At 53.3% G+C, this 15,807-nt stretch overlaps 2 protein-coding genes across 3 annotated transcripts; both read right to left on the bottom strand.

Moving 5' to 3' along the window:
* Positions 1–316: 316 nt before the first annotated feature.
* Positions 317–8,606, bottom strand: Slc25a10 (solute carrier family 25 member 10). 2 transcript variants are annotated; one of them, XM_031353354.1, is made up of 12 exons: positions 8,480–8,606; positions 7,489–7,770; positions 4,957–5,076; positions 4,479–4,593; positions 4,346–4,394; positions 4,034–4,075; positions 3,139–3,182; positions 2,896–2,966; positions 2,517–2,609; positions 2,171–2,248; positions 1,637–1,693; positions 317–1,542 (listed from the first exon to the last, which is right to left on the bottom strand). In XM_031353354.1, exons 2-12 carry the CDS (start codon positions 7,576–7,578, stop codon positions 1,441–1,443), a joined length of 861 nt encoding a protein of 286 aa, XP_031209214.1. In that variant the 5' UTR covers positions 7,579–7,770; positions 8,480–8,606; the 3' UTR covers positions 317–1,440. The 2 variants fall into 2 exon arrangements, with proteins under 2 accessions (XP_031209214.1, XP_031209216.1); XM_031353356.1 differs by having other exon boundaries at positions 8,453–8,568.
* A 2,222-nt stretch (positions 8,607–10,828) lies between these two features.
* On the bottom strand, positions 10,829–15,205 carry Mrpl12 (mitochondrial ribosomal protein L12). The gene is made up of 5 exons (XM_031353681.1): positions 15,003–15,205; positions 14,333–14,519; positions 14,033–14,119; positions 11,678–11,815; positions 10,829–11,563 (listed from the first exon to the last, which is right to left on the bottom strand). The coding sequence occupies exons 1-5, from the start codon at positions 15,164–15,166 to the stop codon at positions 11,447–11,449; spliced, it is 693 nt and encodes a 230-aa protein (XP_031209541.1). The 5' UTR covers positions 15,167–15,205; the 3' UTR covers positions 10,829–11,446.
* Between the last annotated feature and the right edge of the window lie 602 nt (positions 15,206–15,807).

The following is a 15,807-nucleotide window of genomic DNA, read 5'->3' as shown; positions in this document are numbered from 1 at the left end:
TGTTCAGAGCTGAGGTCCTGTGTCTGCTTGCATACTTGGATAATACTCTTAGGACCAGCCTAAGGCAGTACAACTGCCATACCCTGGGCATCTCAGTCTGTCTGCATTCACCAGAGACCCCAGGGTATCCTTAGCCCTCCCACGCTTGCTGGCCAGCCCCAGTGACCAACTGCATGGGACAGGCTCTAGAGAGGCCTGCTACTGTTGGCATTGCCCCTTCCTTCTGCCCACGGATGTTTAAGAATTCTTCCCATAGGCTCTGCCCTGTAAGGTGTCCTTAGAGGTGAATGAGCTCAAAAAACTGCCAGCCCCCAAGTGAGTGAGTGTGCAGGGAAGACAAGAGAGCCTCCCAGGCCACTTGGTTTATTAGATCCTGAAGAGAGGTGCAGGCAGTGCCCCTGGGCCCGCTGCCACCTCCTGGGTGAGGGCCTGGTGCTGAGAGGACTGTGGGAGGCAAGTGGGCACAGGGCCCAACCTCATGTTGATACACACAACCCCATTCGAGGGAAAACAGGCTGCTTTGAAGCCTGAGAGATGGTGAGGGATGACCCCTGCCATATAGGAAGCCAGGTCCTGGGTGGGCACATACGATGAATCCCTCATCACCCCAGCTATGCCACTATGTCCCCCTGGCCCTGGGAGAGTGAGGCAAGGGAGGGCACAGATGTATGAGGGGACATAGCCAGTTCCTGGTGATGGCAGTTGCTGCTGAGCAGGTGGCTCAGCAAACCTGACCATTAAAGCAGCCAATGCTGCATACGGGAGGTGCACACGGGAACCCCAGGCACTGTCCACTGGACTCCAGCGTACCCAGGGACAAGGTAGGAGCCTGGACTGAAAGCAGCTCAGACTGTGATATTAGGGACAGAAGAGTAAAAGCCACATCGGCCACTGTCATGACATTTGCTGGTGATCTGCGCTGCCTGCCTGTTCCCTCTCCTGAAGGGGACTACCTTCCAGAACACGGCACAGTGGTCCCTCTTGTGACAAAAGTGCTTGTGTGCGTGCTCTAGTCATTTGGTAAGCAGAAGCTGCCATAGGCTGTACCCTGCCACACTACCCAAGTTCTAGGTGGAAGCTGCTCAGTGTACAGAGGGCCAGTGGGAGCAGGAAGCGAACTCAGCTTTGCCGGGCTTGCCAGGCAGGGTAGGGTAGCAGCCAGGGAGGTGGGGACAGTGACACCAGCTGGGCCAGAGTTCTTCTGAGTGAATCATGGGGTGGGAAGACAGGGCGACCCAATGAGGAGAGCCTGAGAGCTAGTAGGGCAGAGGTGCCACTTGGGGCCAAGGCAGGGTTAGAAGGCATAGCCGGCAGCCCAAGGCTGGGAAGAACAGGACCCTGCAAAGGCCCAGGCCAAGGAGGAGGCGAGCCCATTCCCTTCCCACTCTTCCAAGGAGCTCAGCACAGTGACTGTGCATGGCCCAGGTGTCCCTGGAGATGTCAGGTTGGCACTTTGATGCCAAAGTGCTTCCGTAGCTGCTCCAGAAACATGAAAGTGAGCACGGTGTGGGGGACGAGACGGATGCCCGCAGGAACGAGACCCTGAGTAGAGACACCAGAGGGAGAGACGTCAGGTCCAGGGAGACTCCGCCCAGCTGCTCCCCCATTGCTCACCATCCCCACTGCCCCAGCACACCTTGAAAAAGGCCAGTGGTCCAAGCTTTGCTGTCTCCACAGCACAGTGGAAAACTCCCTGCAAGAAACAGTAAAGGCTGCAGGAGGCTTATCACCCTCCAGGCACAGGAGGGCTTGGCGGCTCTAAGCTTCCCAGGGACAAGGTAGGAGCCCGGACTGAAAGCAGCTCAGATTGTGGTATCAGGGACAGAAGAGTAAAAGCCGCATCGGCCAAGTTGATAAGACTGCTGAGATAGCCAACTCGATTGACTCTCAAGACACTGGCCAGACTCTACTGACAGTGTGAACGGCTTCCTCTATAAAGGCCAAGGCCTTGGAAAAGTACAGCCCCACCCCCAGGCAAGTGTTACCCAGAGTTGAGCAAGTGAAAGGAGCAGGGACAACGGCCTTGTCTCTGAGCTCCCATGCCCCAGTGGGAAGCATACCCATCCCCAGGATAAGAAAAAACACAGGGCTGAGAACGAGGAGGCTCCCAAACATGGCGGCAGACGGCAGAAAGCCCTCCCAGTCCTGGAGCCCACAGCCCAGTCTTCACCTGATACTCGCCCTTGGAGTTCATCAAGCGGGTCTTCAACACGTCCAGGGGCTGGCACAGAAATGTGGCACATCCGCCCTGGGGAGGCAATCTGTCAGTGGGCCTCTGGGTACTCACAAGCCTTGCTGCTTGCCTACCCACAGGCCACCTTAGAAGAGCCCTTCTCTCCATTCCTAAGTGTCCAAGAAAGGGGACACCGGAATTATCTTGGCCTGGGCTAACTTGTGAACTTGATTCACAAGATGTGGGAACAGATGTGGCCTAAGAGAGGCTGCATCAGGCTCAACCCATGGACTCCTTAAATCATGCTCCACCCGGGTCCCCACACCCCCTGCGGGGCACTTACGGCAATGAAACTGGAGACAAAGTGGGTGAAAATGTTGTCACTCAGGTACCCAGTGCTGAGGACCAGCTGCTTGGCCTGGTCATAGCAGGATAGCTGCATATAGGAATGGGGACAGTTACTGTCAAACTTCCCAAACCAGGGTACATGACAACATTTGACAGTGAGCAAGCACCTGCTGTCACCTGCATCACCACACCTGGACATGCAGGTGAGGATCTGCCTTAAACTCAGACACAGGCTGCCGCTGAACCCACCTGGGCCCACCCTCTCCCAGGACAGCACGAATCTCCCCAAGGTTCCTCGTGCTCAGTGCTATGCTGTAATCCCTGTAGAGGATAGAGGTCTTGTCCATAAGCCCCATTTTACACAGTACCCCTACCTGGCCCACAGTGACGAGGGCCCCACGACTGGACGCCATGGTTGCTCCAGAGAAGAGCTTCTTCAGGCCTTCTGCAGGAGGAAGTGACAGGTGACATCAGGCCACCCCAACATTGCACCTCACTACCCACCCTGCCTGTTTCCATAGGCTGCTTTTCCACCCCAAGCCCACCAGCTCATATACGGAAATATATACCCAAATTCATACATATTTACAATTATGTAAAGTCCCTCTCCCCCTCACCTTCGCGGGCTACACGGTACAGACCATCCAGGGCATGAGAGTAGCTGTTGGTGACAAAGACAGACCAGTGAGGCTCACCACATCCCTCTGTTCTGCAGCGCGTGTCTTAGACCCCAGGAAAAGCCACATCCCCACTGTGGGCTGCATAACTCTTGCAACAGCATTGTACTCAATGGGGTACCTCAGAGTAAGAGTTCAAGGCCAGCCTGTGCTACAGAATGAGGTTATCCCAAAATTAAATAAAGATAAGAAACTAGAAAGTGAGGAAAGAAAAGGAGAGAGAGAGAGAGAGAGAGAATCCAGCCACATTTTGTGGAGGACAAACTGGGAAGATAATAGTTCAAGGACAGCCTGAACAAAAGGGGAGACAACACTAGAAACAGCCTGGATCCCCACAGGTAAAGGAAAAAGTGAGATAGCTCAGACTGTGAGAAGAAGGGACGCTAGACGCTGCCAGGAAGGGCAAGGAGCTGCTGCAGAAGATGCTGATCTGGAAGCCTCATGTGCCTGGGGCTAGCCTGGAGTGGAAAAGGAAGGCCTTCCCACCTCAGGCCTCCTGGCTGCCAGCCCTTCTCTCACGGGCTTTGAGGCTTGGCTGCTCCTGCATTCAAAGATACCTGACAAGGGCTATCCTCAGCTACAAAGAGGCCCAGCCCTATGTGCTAATCCTGGTGTCAGCAGTGCAGGCAGGTGTGGGGCTAACGGTTTAGTGAGATTCTTCCCACAGGAAAGAACATAAAGGTCTTAGGGGGCCAGGAGGCAGCTCCTAGTGCCCCATACGACTCATGAGCAAGCCGGGGAGACCTGGTTATGTGGCAGCAGACCTGTGCGGGGTCCTCTCTGGCCTGGCCTCTGGTCTCTATCCCCCACCTGGTCAAAGCTCACCCCTACTCACTTTCGTCGCTGGCTCAGGGGCAGCTTCATGTCGTTCTGCATTCTGAAACAGTAGGAGAGGCAGGGATGAGTGGTGGGTTGGATAGACATTAGCTCCCAGGCCCCTGGTTAGCTCACTGCCTGGAGTCAACAGTGCTGGACTGCCTGCCCAAGTTCAGAGAAGGATCATGGGACTTAGCCTAAACCAGGCTTCGCTTCTGAGTGCTTGCCCTGGGCTGAGTGTACTGCAGAGTCTAGGAGCAATTTGGGCAAATGCTCGCCTGCTTGGGAATGGGAAAGCCCTTGACCTTGGGGGAGGAAGGGGCACACAAACCTGACATTGACCAAATCTGCTGGGGTCCCCACGTAGCCTCCAGTTAACCCTGTAGTGATATAATGATCAGGACATGAGGGTTCCTGAGCCCTGGGCCTCCACCCGGCCCTTACCCTGCTTGCCCAGTGCTCACCACTGATGCCACCCAGCAACACCTTGCTGTAGAAGGGGAGAGGCCCCTTGGAGTCCTTGGTCATGTAGTCCCGCATGGTCTCGTAGATAGCGAACCGAGTCAGAGAGTAGGTCATCTGCAGAGGGGGCGTGGCTCAGAGGATGGGGCATTCGACCCAGTGTCCTTCTAAAGCCACTGAGCTTGCAAGCGGCCAAGCCAATTCACAAACCCAGAGGAGCTGTTCCCAGCCTCAGTTTCCCCTTCAGAGACTGGAAGGCAGGCCCCTGCCGCACACCCACCCAGTGTCTCATCAGTAATAAGTCTGAAGGAGGAAGAAGTAGCTGAAGCTCCCTAAGGCTCCTTCCTAGGACCGAACCCCAGAGCCAGCACTGAGAAGCCGGTTCTGAGACCTAGGAAGCTGACGTCAACACAACTGGAGAGGAAGAAAGAACTTTTCATTCCAGGCACCCCGTCAGAGAACCAAGCTGTATGCACGCACCTGCCTGCATATCGAGGCACTCAGGCCGTTGTAGAGTGCTAGGAAGCCATCAGTTCGCACCACCTGCAGTGCCATTCCAGTCATGCGCAGCTTCACTTCCTGTTGGGTCTGCAGATGCACCTGTGCATAGGCAGGGAGGGTGTGTTATGTCCATGCAGAGCAGAGCTCTGACCTAGCCACACGTCGGTAGAAACAAGGTTGCGATGAGCCTGACTCAGTACAAGCTCTGCTGAGGTAACTACCAGGATCAATTATTTCCAGGTCTGTAACCTGTGGACTCTGTGCTGTCAGTATCCCTACCTAGGGGGAGGAAACCAAGGCAGGGCAGTAGAGAGATTCCAAAGGGCCTAAGGCTGGTGGGGTGTGCCTAGTCCCAGGCCTGTAAATGTTCCCTCTTAGACAGTAATGACATTTCTGGCCCTCAAGGCCTTGCCTCACACAGACAGGAGTGATCCTGTCCCGGTAGCCTGAGGTCAGGCTCGGGATCTCTGGCCTTGACCATTCTTGTATCAGCCCTGGTACTGATTCCCAGGAAGCCTGTCCACAGCCAAATGTGGCCCCACAAGCACGCTCACACTCATGCAAAAAAGGTGACAGGGAAAGAGCTAAGATGGTGAGGACAGAGGGGGCCTGGTGCTCAGCCACAGGGGTGTCATCCTCCAGTTTTATGCAGACTGAGAGGGACAGAGGGTTAAGGCTCACACAAGGGACAGTGGCTATGGGGCTAACAGCTCCTGTGCATGTGAGGACCAGGCAAAGTGGACACACCAAGCAAATTCAAAGCACGGTTTCCAAGTTGACAAAGTAGCTCAAGTACACGACTGAGGCAGGAGGATCATAAGCTTGAGGTTAGCGTGAGGTGCAGTAAGATCCTGTCTTACTAAAATAAAATCTAAACAAGTTTCAAATGGTCTCTGTGACCAGTCATCACTGGGACACCCTGACTGTGGACTCCTGTGGCTGAGCACTGCCCACTGTCGACTGGCCAGGGTCCAACAGTGGTCAAGCATACACAGCAGCCTTTCTTGTTCCTCCGGGTGGGGGTGGGGCTGAGAAGCAGTTAAACCCGGAGGGAACTTGGACAATGAACAGCCACCTGGGACTTTTATGTCATAGTCTGTCAACACTCAGAAGGACTGTCTGGGGGCGAGGTGAGTCTCCAGGGCCCATGTTTGGGTTAGCCACCTAGCCTGACCCCCATGCTGGAGAAGGAAGCGCCTCCTAGAACAATCGGTACCTTCTTCTTCCTGTTATAATACCTGCCAGGGCAATGCCCTGGGGCTGGACCTATATACCGACTTCTAGGAAAAGTGAGGTTTCAGTCTCCAGTGTACCCAATGGCTAGCTAGCATTCTTAGTGATTAGAAAAGCTCTCTGGGAGTGATAGTGCACACCTGAAATCCCTGGTCATGGAAGGTAGAGACAGGAGTAAAGCCAGCCTTAGCCGCTGCATAACAGTTCAAGGTAAATAACAAAGAAAGAAAAGCTATTGCCTTTCTTAGAAAATTCAGTCCCCGAAAGGAGACAGAGACCAGCCTAGAAGCTTGGAGCAGTAGAAATTGCCTGAGGCTGGATCACCAGCTCAGACCTCAGGGGCCAATCCAATGTAGGGGTGAGGGAGGTGGCGGCCAGTGTGAATGCTCGGTCCACAGGAACTCGGTAGCAGCCAGAGTTCCTTGGGCAGAGTGGGTGAGTTCTTTGTTCTCTGTGGTAAGACAGAATCAGGAAAAAATTCCCCGAGAATGCCCCTGGGGATCAGGAAGAGAACTGTCTCAGTTTGTCCTATAAGCGTTTATTTTTAAAGAAAAACAAATAACCTCCCCCCAAACCACGTGTCTTATTTGTTTCTTGCGGCCAGACGGCCGATCTAATTGGGCAGAACCCTATGAATGCAGGGTCTCCTAGCTCACTTAGGATGGTGCTGATCCCAATATAGCAACCAAACAAGCGGAAGCTGATGACCCGAGGTCACACCACCACCTAGCCCATTGCCTTCATTTCCACCCCCTAACACCCACAGTAAGTGGTGCTAAGCACCCAGCAGTGGGAGTGCACTGGTGTGCAGCGACCATGCTGGTCTTTGGGTCTCAACACCTGTGCACGCACACAACTTTAACCAGAGTTGTTGAGTGTTTGTGGCCAAGGAATGGCTTAGAGTGGCAGAGTTCACATAAGCACTATAGCGCCGAGCTGAAGCTGGACAGCCATGGGTTATGATTGGGTGGTGGGAGAGACTAGCAGGTAAGCTGAGGAGCAGGATGTCCCCATCCTGCGGACGCCAGCTGCTGAGGGTCCCCGGGGATTTTCCACTGCTGCCTCTGGGGAAGTAAGCGTAGTGGCGCCCGCAGGCCCAAGGCGCAGAGCCGGGCAGCCGGGGCTCAGGCTGGCGTGGGCGTCACCGGCGGTAATTACCGGGTGCGCAGTCAAGCGGCGGCCGCAGTAGGCGCCTTATAGGCGCCAGGCCCTGGACCGTCAGTTCCCAGCGCCTAGGGCTCACGCGCGCGATCGGCCTTGAAACTCAGCCTCACTCACCTTGAGCAGGTCTAGTGGGTGCGTGCAGCAGGCGGCTGCGCAGGAAGCCAGCCCCCCAAAGTACCAGCGAGATACGCGTGCCTCAGCCATGGCCAGAGCAGCAGCGACCTGGCCCGACCCGGGTAAGCACCACGACTCCGGTCCCAGCTGCTTGACGCCCGGTTCAAAGTGCTACCGAGCGCCCGCGCCCGGTACAGCCAATGCGCCCGCGCGGCCCCGGGGGCGGGGCCTATGGACTCCGCCCGCCGCCGGACTCCGGCCTTGGGAGACTCCGCCTCTGGTCTTAAAGAGGCCGCAGAGAGAAGCAGAGATCATTCACTGGAGCCGACCGTGAAACTGAGGGAGCTTGCCCATGGCCACCCCCACTCTCTGAAGGCGCTCTGCCATTCTCAACTTATCAGGAGACTGGTTTCCTGGCAGCACCCTCTAGCCCTAGACTGAACTGGTGCCCTGGTGCTGACTTCGTGTGTTACCCAGGCGAAGGACACGTGCTGCAGCAGTGGACCTCTGTCCCCCATCCCCCTCGAAAGCCCAGCCCCCGCCCAGATGTAGAGGGGGATGGAAACCTTCTTGAGGCCAGCTTGCAAATTAGAGATCAGGGACAAAAGGCCCTTAGTAAAGGGTAGCAGTGCTCCTCCCCCATGCCTACACCCAGAGAGTCCCTGCCAACTGCAACTCAGCCCAAGCCTTGCTGTGGACACAGCCCTAGGCAGCCACCATGGAGAGGGTTCTGGGCTGTGAATTCTTCATGGTTACTGGCTCAGGCTCCTAGGAGGCAGCTCCAATCTGCCTGGTCTCAGAAACCCATGTCTACCTCCCGACAATGGGCAAAGAAACCCACACGTGCTCCTAGTCCGAGGGTGCACGTGCTGGCCAAGGTAAATTCCGAATCCCAAGGCTGCTTCACAGTCAGGCCTCATGAATGAAAAAGACACGTGATCTACAGCTCTGGCTCAATAGCTACCTGATGCAAAAGAGAAAGATAACGTACACTTGGCCAATAGCTCCAGGCCCAGACTGACCCTGCTGAACATCCAATAGGAGTATCTAGCCCTGCCAACCAGTGCCCAACTTTTAGCAGTGGCAGAGGTATAAAGCATGATGTCATAAAGCATGATGTTGCCCAGAACGCTAGGTGGCCTCCCATGCGGAGATGCTTATAGTCACAGTACCAAGGTTGCACAATGCAAGATCTGGCATCCTGCTTGGGGCTATGCTGTCTTGGCATTTCTCCCCATGCCCAAGAGCACCCTACACTGGAAGCCTATAACAAGGGGATGAGGGGTACTTCCCACACTGGATCCATTCCTTCCCTACAGCAGGTACAAGCAACATGCATACCTTGGATGTAGGCAGGTCTCCAGGTGGCAGTATCTGATAACTTAGCTGGGCCACTGTGGGGTGGAAAATGAATGGCTGACTGCTCAGTTGGTATGAGACCACGGGCACCATTTGATCTTGCCCATACAGACTAGCCCTACCCAGAAACCGAGAAGTACTAAACATAAACTGCCAGGCACAGCAAAGAGGTTGTAAGCTAGAGGAAGCATGGTTGGTGTTCAGCAAGACACTGCTTTTGTATATAAATCACTGGAGGTGCCTTCAAAGCTACATGTAAGAACCATGAGCTACAGGACCAATGGTTAGGGCATAGAAGTAGGCCTAATCTTCACACAACACGGAACAAAGCTATGCCCAGTTCTGTCTAGTCTCACCTGGTCCAAATCCAATAGCAGTCTAATCATGTTATCAGAATGGAGGTGACCAGGCTACAGATGTATACTTATGTAGTCAATCCTTCTTTGAGAGAGCTGGAAGCCATTACTGGTCAGATGACCTCAGTCCACGGGAGAGAGCTTACCAGGTAGAGCACAGACAAGCCCCAACTGGAAAATGTAGGCTAGCAGCTAAGGATTTGTTTTACCTTTTTAGACAGGAATTAATATGCATGTAGTTCTCAGATTGGCCTCAAACTGTTGGGAAGGCAAAGCTTAAACACATATAAATGCAGCATTCTAGGGCCCATGTGTCATGTGTAACCGTTTAGAAAGGCTGCGATGGCCAGAAACACCAAGGGGCCTGAGTTAGCCAGGGATGTACCTTAACCACCAAGGTAAGGCCCAAAGATTCTTTTCTTGCTTTGAAGTGCTTGGGAAGGCACTCAGAGCTTACATACACCAGGCAAGTGTTTTACACAACCACGTTCTTAGGGTCTGTAGCTGTTTCAGATCTCTTAAGAGCATGGTCCAGAATCACTGGAGTGAGGTTAACCTAACAGTCTAACAGGTCAGGGTCACCCCCTACCTTTGTACATCTGTCCTCAAGCTCAGAAAACATGGGCCTGGTATCACCCCAGCATTGATTAGACTGGCCTGAGCCGAGGTAGTACTCAGAGCAGACAGGAACTTTTCAGGCCATGGGACAGGTCTAGGATTCTTGAGCTGATTCACCTGTGCAGGTGGTAGCAGGATCTGGCAAGTCATACCTAGGCCTCCTGATAGCCACCTTTGTGGAGACAGCCATGATGTGCTGCTAGACAATCATTAACCAGAACAGTGTGGCCATTAGCAATCCCCAAGGGAGAGTCCAGTAGTTCAGTCAGGGAAAGCGGGAGTTTCCTAGTTATGTAGGTGGAGTGGACTGGCTCATTGCTGGGACTGTCAACCACAAGGCAACATTGCCCTCTCCTGGTCTCTTACAGGAATTGCAAATATTCAGTACCAATAGCCAGAGGATAGTATTGAGCATTTGGGCTTTGGTTGAAGACCAAATGAGAAAACTGTTGCTCTCTAGGTTCTGCTCAGAACATACCCTACACTCTACCTCGGGGTGACCCAATCCAGGCTTGGTCAGGGTCTTCCAAGACCTGCATACACAAGCCTCTTCTGCCACCTTGCCCCATCCCAGTCCACCAGAACTCCTATCTTCAAAGTGTAAGTGTGCTTATCCTCCAATGGACAGCTATCTTGCCTTAGGTATTAAGAGTTAACAGCTGGGGCTGGTGAGCTGGCTCAGCCGTTAAGAGCACTGACTGCTCTTCAGAAGGTCCTGAGTTCAAATCCCAGCAACCACATGGTGGCTCCCAACCATCGTAATGAGATCTGATGCCCTCTTCTAGAATGTCCTAAGACATCTATAGTATACTTATATATACTAAATAAATTAATCTTTAAAAAAAAAAAAAAAAAAGAGTTAAGAGCTCTGCCCCTGCCCACCCCAGCTGGGGCTATGCTGAACCCAAGAAGTATTGGTAGGTTGGGCCAGTATTACACTTTGTTACTTTTAAAACTCCAAGTATATGTTGGGCAGTGTTGATACAAAGGAGGCAGAAGCAGGTGGATCTGAGTTCAAAGGCAACCTGGTCTACAAAGCAAGTTCTAGGACAGCCAGGGGTACATCTTAAACAAAGGAACACAACCCCTCCAATTATCTAAATGGAAATTCCCCATCTAAACCTCAAGATAAAACCCCTCCCTTAAACCCAGCTTCATACTGTGCTGTGTGTCTGGGTGGACACAGCCTATTATGGGGTACCAGAAGATAGCCCCCCCCCACCACAACAATGGAACGTGATACTGGCTGCAGACTCCAAGCAAGCCCAACAGGGATGCGCAGCAGGGGTTCAGGACACACATGTCCCTAGGTGGTCCTTTATACTACCAGCCCTGGGCACACACACACCACTCACTGAACACACCCAGCCTGAATAGTATATTTTCTCAGTAGCGGCCAGAGGGTGTGTTCACTTGGTAAGTTCCCAAGGCAATCTTGAGAAGTTCTGCAAAGGTGGTCACTGCCCCACCCCATCACAGTAGGTCCGTCCTGCCCCTCTCTCAGGAGACCTCAGTCACTGGCGTCACTAGCTGTTGCTCCCGACACAGTGCCTGAAGTGAAGCGGGGTGAGCAGGCTTTGCCCGGATCCCAGGGACTGTAGTCCGTAAGTCCTCATAGCTGTGCTTCATTCCAGAACCACAGTGCCACCCACTGCTTCCAGGGCTGCTTTGATCTTCTCAGCCTCAGCTTTGGCGACATTGGCTTTGATTTCCTGGGGCAGGGACTCCACCAACTTCTTGGCCTAAAAGAGACAGTGATCAGAAACATGGCCCTCAGAATCGCCATAAGCATGCCCAGGTGGAAAAGCCACCTTTTCAGCACCACCTAGGGGAGGCTCTGAGGAACAGGGTCCCACCTGGACAAGGTTTATGCCTGGGATGTGATTCTTGATCTCCTTGATCAGCTTCACTTTGTCCACGGGCTTTGCTTCTGTCAGGCGGACGGTGAAGTGTGTCCGTTCTTTCTGTTTGGGGATGTCGTCTTCCTCGGCCGCCTTAGGGTATGGAAACAAAGATAAGGTGAGGAAGGATGGGGTGAGGCTGCCCCACCAGGACCTGCAGGTAAGATCCAAACATAGGCTGGGTGGTGGTGGTGCACGCCTTTAATCCCAGCACTTGGGAGGCAGAGGCAGGCGGATTTCTGAGTTCGAGGCCAGCCTGGTCTACAGAGTGAGTTCCAGGACAGCCAGGGCTACACAGAAAAACCCTGTCTCGAAAACACCAAAAAAAAAAAAAAAAAAAAGATCCAAACATAACCTGAGCATTACCCTGCACAAAACCTGGTAAGGCAGACCATGTCACAGGACCACGCCCCGGAACAAAACAAATCCTGTGCCTTTTACTACACCCCCTACCAGAACCCTGTGTGCTTTTAGAATTTGTGAAACAGAGCCTACTCTGTGTAGCCCTGGATATCCTGGAACTTGCTCTGTAGACCAGGCTGGCCTCAACTCAGATCTGCCTGCTTCTGAATCCAGAGTGCTGGAATTAAAGGTGTGCGCCACCATTACCAGGCTTATTTTACATCTCCTAAAAACTATAATTCACGAAGTGTTTGTCTTCTAAGTTTGAGGATCTGAAGTGGATCCCCATAGCCCAGCACTGACAAGGAGGGCAAGAGGACCCCAAGGGTCCCCTGGCTACCCACTCTAGCCTTATCAACAAGTTCCAGGCCAAGGGAAAGAACATGTCTAAAAATGAGGTAAATGGTGCTTGAACTTGGGAGGCTTCCACGTGAACACACACAAGCATGTACAGGTAACAAGCACCTGGAACTCATGACGCAGGGAGAATAACATGCTTTGCAGATAATACATGGTTCTAGAAACATCAAGGCTATCTCAATCCTCAGCCAGTAGAGCCTACAACAACAAAGACAACAACAACAACAGATAACTTTGTGTGTGTGTCTGGTGGTGGGTGATGTTGAGACAGGATTTCTTTGCATGACAGCCCTAGCTGACCTGGGACTCACTCTGTAGACCAGACCAGGCCGGCCTCACCTGCCTGAGATATTCACCTGCCTCCTGAGTGCTGGGATCTGAAGGCATACACTACCAGGCCTGGCTATAGTGACAACTATTTCAAACCTTATTCTTGCAAGATGACTCACAGTGGACGAGTGGACCTATGGTGCTCCTTAATTGATGCATAGAGACCTTGTGGCCACAGCTTTGAGCCCCACCATCTGGGACACAACTGGATTGGGGCCTGCATCCTGATACTGTTAAGATTTTTTCAAAAGCACTCCAGCTTAGGCAATGAAACCTGGCCTTGCTTTAAAAGTTCAGCCTGGGCTAGAGAGATAGCTCTGAAGCTCAGAATGAATGCTGTTTGTTCAGAGCACCCTGGGTTCAGTTCCCAGCACTCATGTCAGGCTGGTAACAACAGCCTTCAACTACAGTTCGTGGGACCCCACACTCTCTTCTGCCCTCTTTAAGTACCCACATACATGTGGCACACACACAAACTAAGCAGCACTTATGGGACATGGGGTTTCACTGCATTGTCCTGGCAGGCTGAGAAATCAGAGATGGGCCTGCCTCTACCGCCCAAGTGCTGAGGTTAGAAGTGTGTGCTACCTTGCCTGGCACCCCACTCAGATTCTAGACATTGCTTGGAAACCCTCTGTCAGCCAGAGCTCTTTGAGAAATGCCTTGCTTTTTCTTCCTCAACACGGTCAAATTTCATTCAATACTGTCATGTTGTGGGGGCCTTCCTTGAAATCCCAAGCCCCAACCCAATTTAAGCGGCTTCCCTATTCCCTGCCAATCCAAACTGGTACAGTGCAGGGAGGGAGGCAGGCAGGCACTCTCCCACAACATCTCTGTGCCTTCTCTACTTTTAATAGCACTTGAGACTCTGTGCTGTTTGATGTAACGTGTCCTCTCTTCAGATCACGTTTCCCACCAGTGCAGCTCGGAGGGCACGGAAGGAAAGCTTACGACTAAAGGGTGATCCCCAGAACCCACGTGGAAGGGGAGAATGCCTAAAAGCTGACCTTTGACTCCCTGCTCATGTACACCCACGCACATACAGGGAATAACACAAAGATATTGAATGCCTTAGGCAGAAAAGTTCCCAGAGCTGTTGCAGGGGAGCCCGCTAATTACAGCTGCAGACTTAAGCAGGAACAGGAGAAATACGTAAGATGTTGAGGCCAGCAGTTAGCTGGGCACACAGAATTGGGTCTTCCTGTGGTCTAGGCTCACCTCAGAGGCAGGTGCTGAAGCAGGGACGGCACCGGGCACCATACCACCCATTGGCATAAGGCCGACATCCTGGATCTTCAATGTTTTCTGTAGGGCAAAGGAGAGGTCTCAGTGGCTGCTTATCACACCCTAAATGTACTTACTAATGGAGGTACAAGCCTGTTTGGCCCTACCACCTAGGAAAGCACATTTGATAATTTGCCAAACTCCTAAAACACCCAGGAGACAGGAACCGCTGACCCCTGTTTGGTAAAAATACAAACAGAAGGCAGGGTCCTTAGTCCCGGTCTACACCCGTACCTTCAGGAGTTCGTTGAGGTCTGAGATTTCCAGGAGCGTAAGACTGGCAATGTCTTGGACCAGCTGCTGGATCTTGGGGGGATATTCTTTGGGAGCATTATCCAGAGGTGCACCGGCGAGTGCTTCACTCCTTCGGTGGCTGCTGCTCCTCAATTGCCGCGCTGCACAGACGCCGGGCATCTGTTGCCTACCCCATGAAAACAGCCGTTAGACCCGAGAAAACGGGAGACACGGAGATTCGAGGGTACAAGATTCATGTGCTCAGTCCGTCACTACTGAGGCCAGACTCCGAAAGCTGGGGTTAAGAGACCTGAAAAAACTCCCCTACATTTTCCAAGGAAGCTCAGGATCCTACGATTATGTCTGCAATCCTGCCCAGAACGGCAGGCTTCTGGTTGAATGAACTCCATTAGCCTGGTGGGTGCGCAGTGCTGCACCAAGCATTCCAAAGCACTGGGCTCGGGCTATGCTGCCGTCCACAGCGATGGGTCTCAGCAGCGGGAAGCTGGGTACGAAAGGTATCTGCACCCAAGGTCGCCCAGGCCGAGCCGCCCTCTCCACGCCCCGCAGGCTGGGCCGTGGAAAGTGGCGATGCGCCGGTCACCCCTTCCCTCTGAACCTGCTTCCTGCCTGCTGCCTCGGCAACGGTGCTCTAGACCCACCAATATACCTGGCAAGGCGGAGCGCTGCTCCCCCGAGTCCAAGCCGTGGCCCCCACAAGCGGCTAGCCGCCGCCGGCAGCATAGCTCCGCAAGAGGGAAGGTCACACGCGGCTCTAAGCGGAAGCGAAGCTCTATCCGGGAGGAGGCGAGCTGTCCGGGCCGCTCTAGCCATCAGACCTCCAGGCCTCGGAGCCCAGGGCTGCTCTAGCCTGGTTGGCTCCTGATGTGACGCACTAGGCGGTGCGACGCGCAGACGCAGTCTGGGCCCGGAAACAATACTGGGTTGGCGCTTTCTCCACCTGTCCTGTGCTGTACCCCTTTGTCTCTCCAGAAGGATACGTAGTCACCCCTATACCTACGGAATTCGCTGCGTAGCTCCTTGAATTCAGCTCAGTGGTCCAAAAGATTAGCAACCATAAGAGTCCAGTACTCTAAGCCTAAGAGAAGGGCCCGATCCATTGTTCTAGACGCCTGGAATCCTTCCAAGTGGAGAGTTTTTTACTAAGTGGAACAGCCACCTTTGAGTGCATACTAAGGCGCTTGGCCAGGAGGGAAAGGGCAAAATTTGAATGTCCTCACCAGAAGTCAGGATGAACTGTGTTTTCCAGGGTGAGCTATTGAGAGCTAAAACCTTAAGCAATGGTTTGGACCCATTACTTCACTAATGGGTAATCCGAGGACAGTTGGGCTACGAAAGTCTGCGTTTGCACCCTTTCACAAGCGCCTGGTGAATATCCTGCACCAGATGAGTCAATGTGGAGTCCACACCAGGAAGGAGACTTAAAAGTCCAAGGCAGCTGGGCGGTGGTGGCA

The sequence above is a fragment of the Mastomys coucha genome, unplaced genomic scaffold, assembly GCF_008632895.1.
Source record: "Mastomys coucha isolate ucsf_1 unplaced genomic scaffold, UCSF_Mcou_1 pScaffold5, whole genome shotgun sequence".
Lineage (NCBI taxonomy): Eukaryota > Metazoa > Chordata > Mammalia > Rodentia > Muridae > Mastomys > Mastomys coucha.
Note: the sequence above shows the minus strand (reverse complement) of the source record. Positions and strands in the feature narration are given on the sequence as shown.

Coding starts and splice junctions, on each gene's coding strand:
- Slc25a10 (XM_031353354.1), bottom strand. CDS start 7,578: ATGGCTGAGGCACGCGTATCTCGCTGGTACTTTGGGGGGCTGGCTTCC. Junction 4,076..4,345: donor GCAGATTTGGTCAATGTCAG/GTTTGTGTGCCC, acceptor CTACTGTTTCAG/AATGCAGAACGACATGAAGC. Junction 1,543..1,636: donor GACCACTGGCCTTTTTCAAG/GTGTGCTGGGGC, acceptor GTCTCTACTCAG/GGTCTCGTTCCTGCGGGCAT.
- Mrpl12 (XM_031353681.1), bottom strand. CDS start 15,166: ATGGCTAGAGCGGCCCGGACAGCTCGCCTCCTCCCGGATAGAGCTTCG. Junction 14,120..14,332: donor ACCTCAACGAACTCCTGAAG/GTACGGGTGTAG, acceptor TTTGCCCTACAG/AAAACATTGAAGATCCAGGA. Junction 11,564..11,677: donor CAGGCATAAACCTTGTCCAG/GTGGGACCCTGT, acceptor TGTCTCTTTTAG/GCCAAGAAGTTGGTGGAGTC.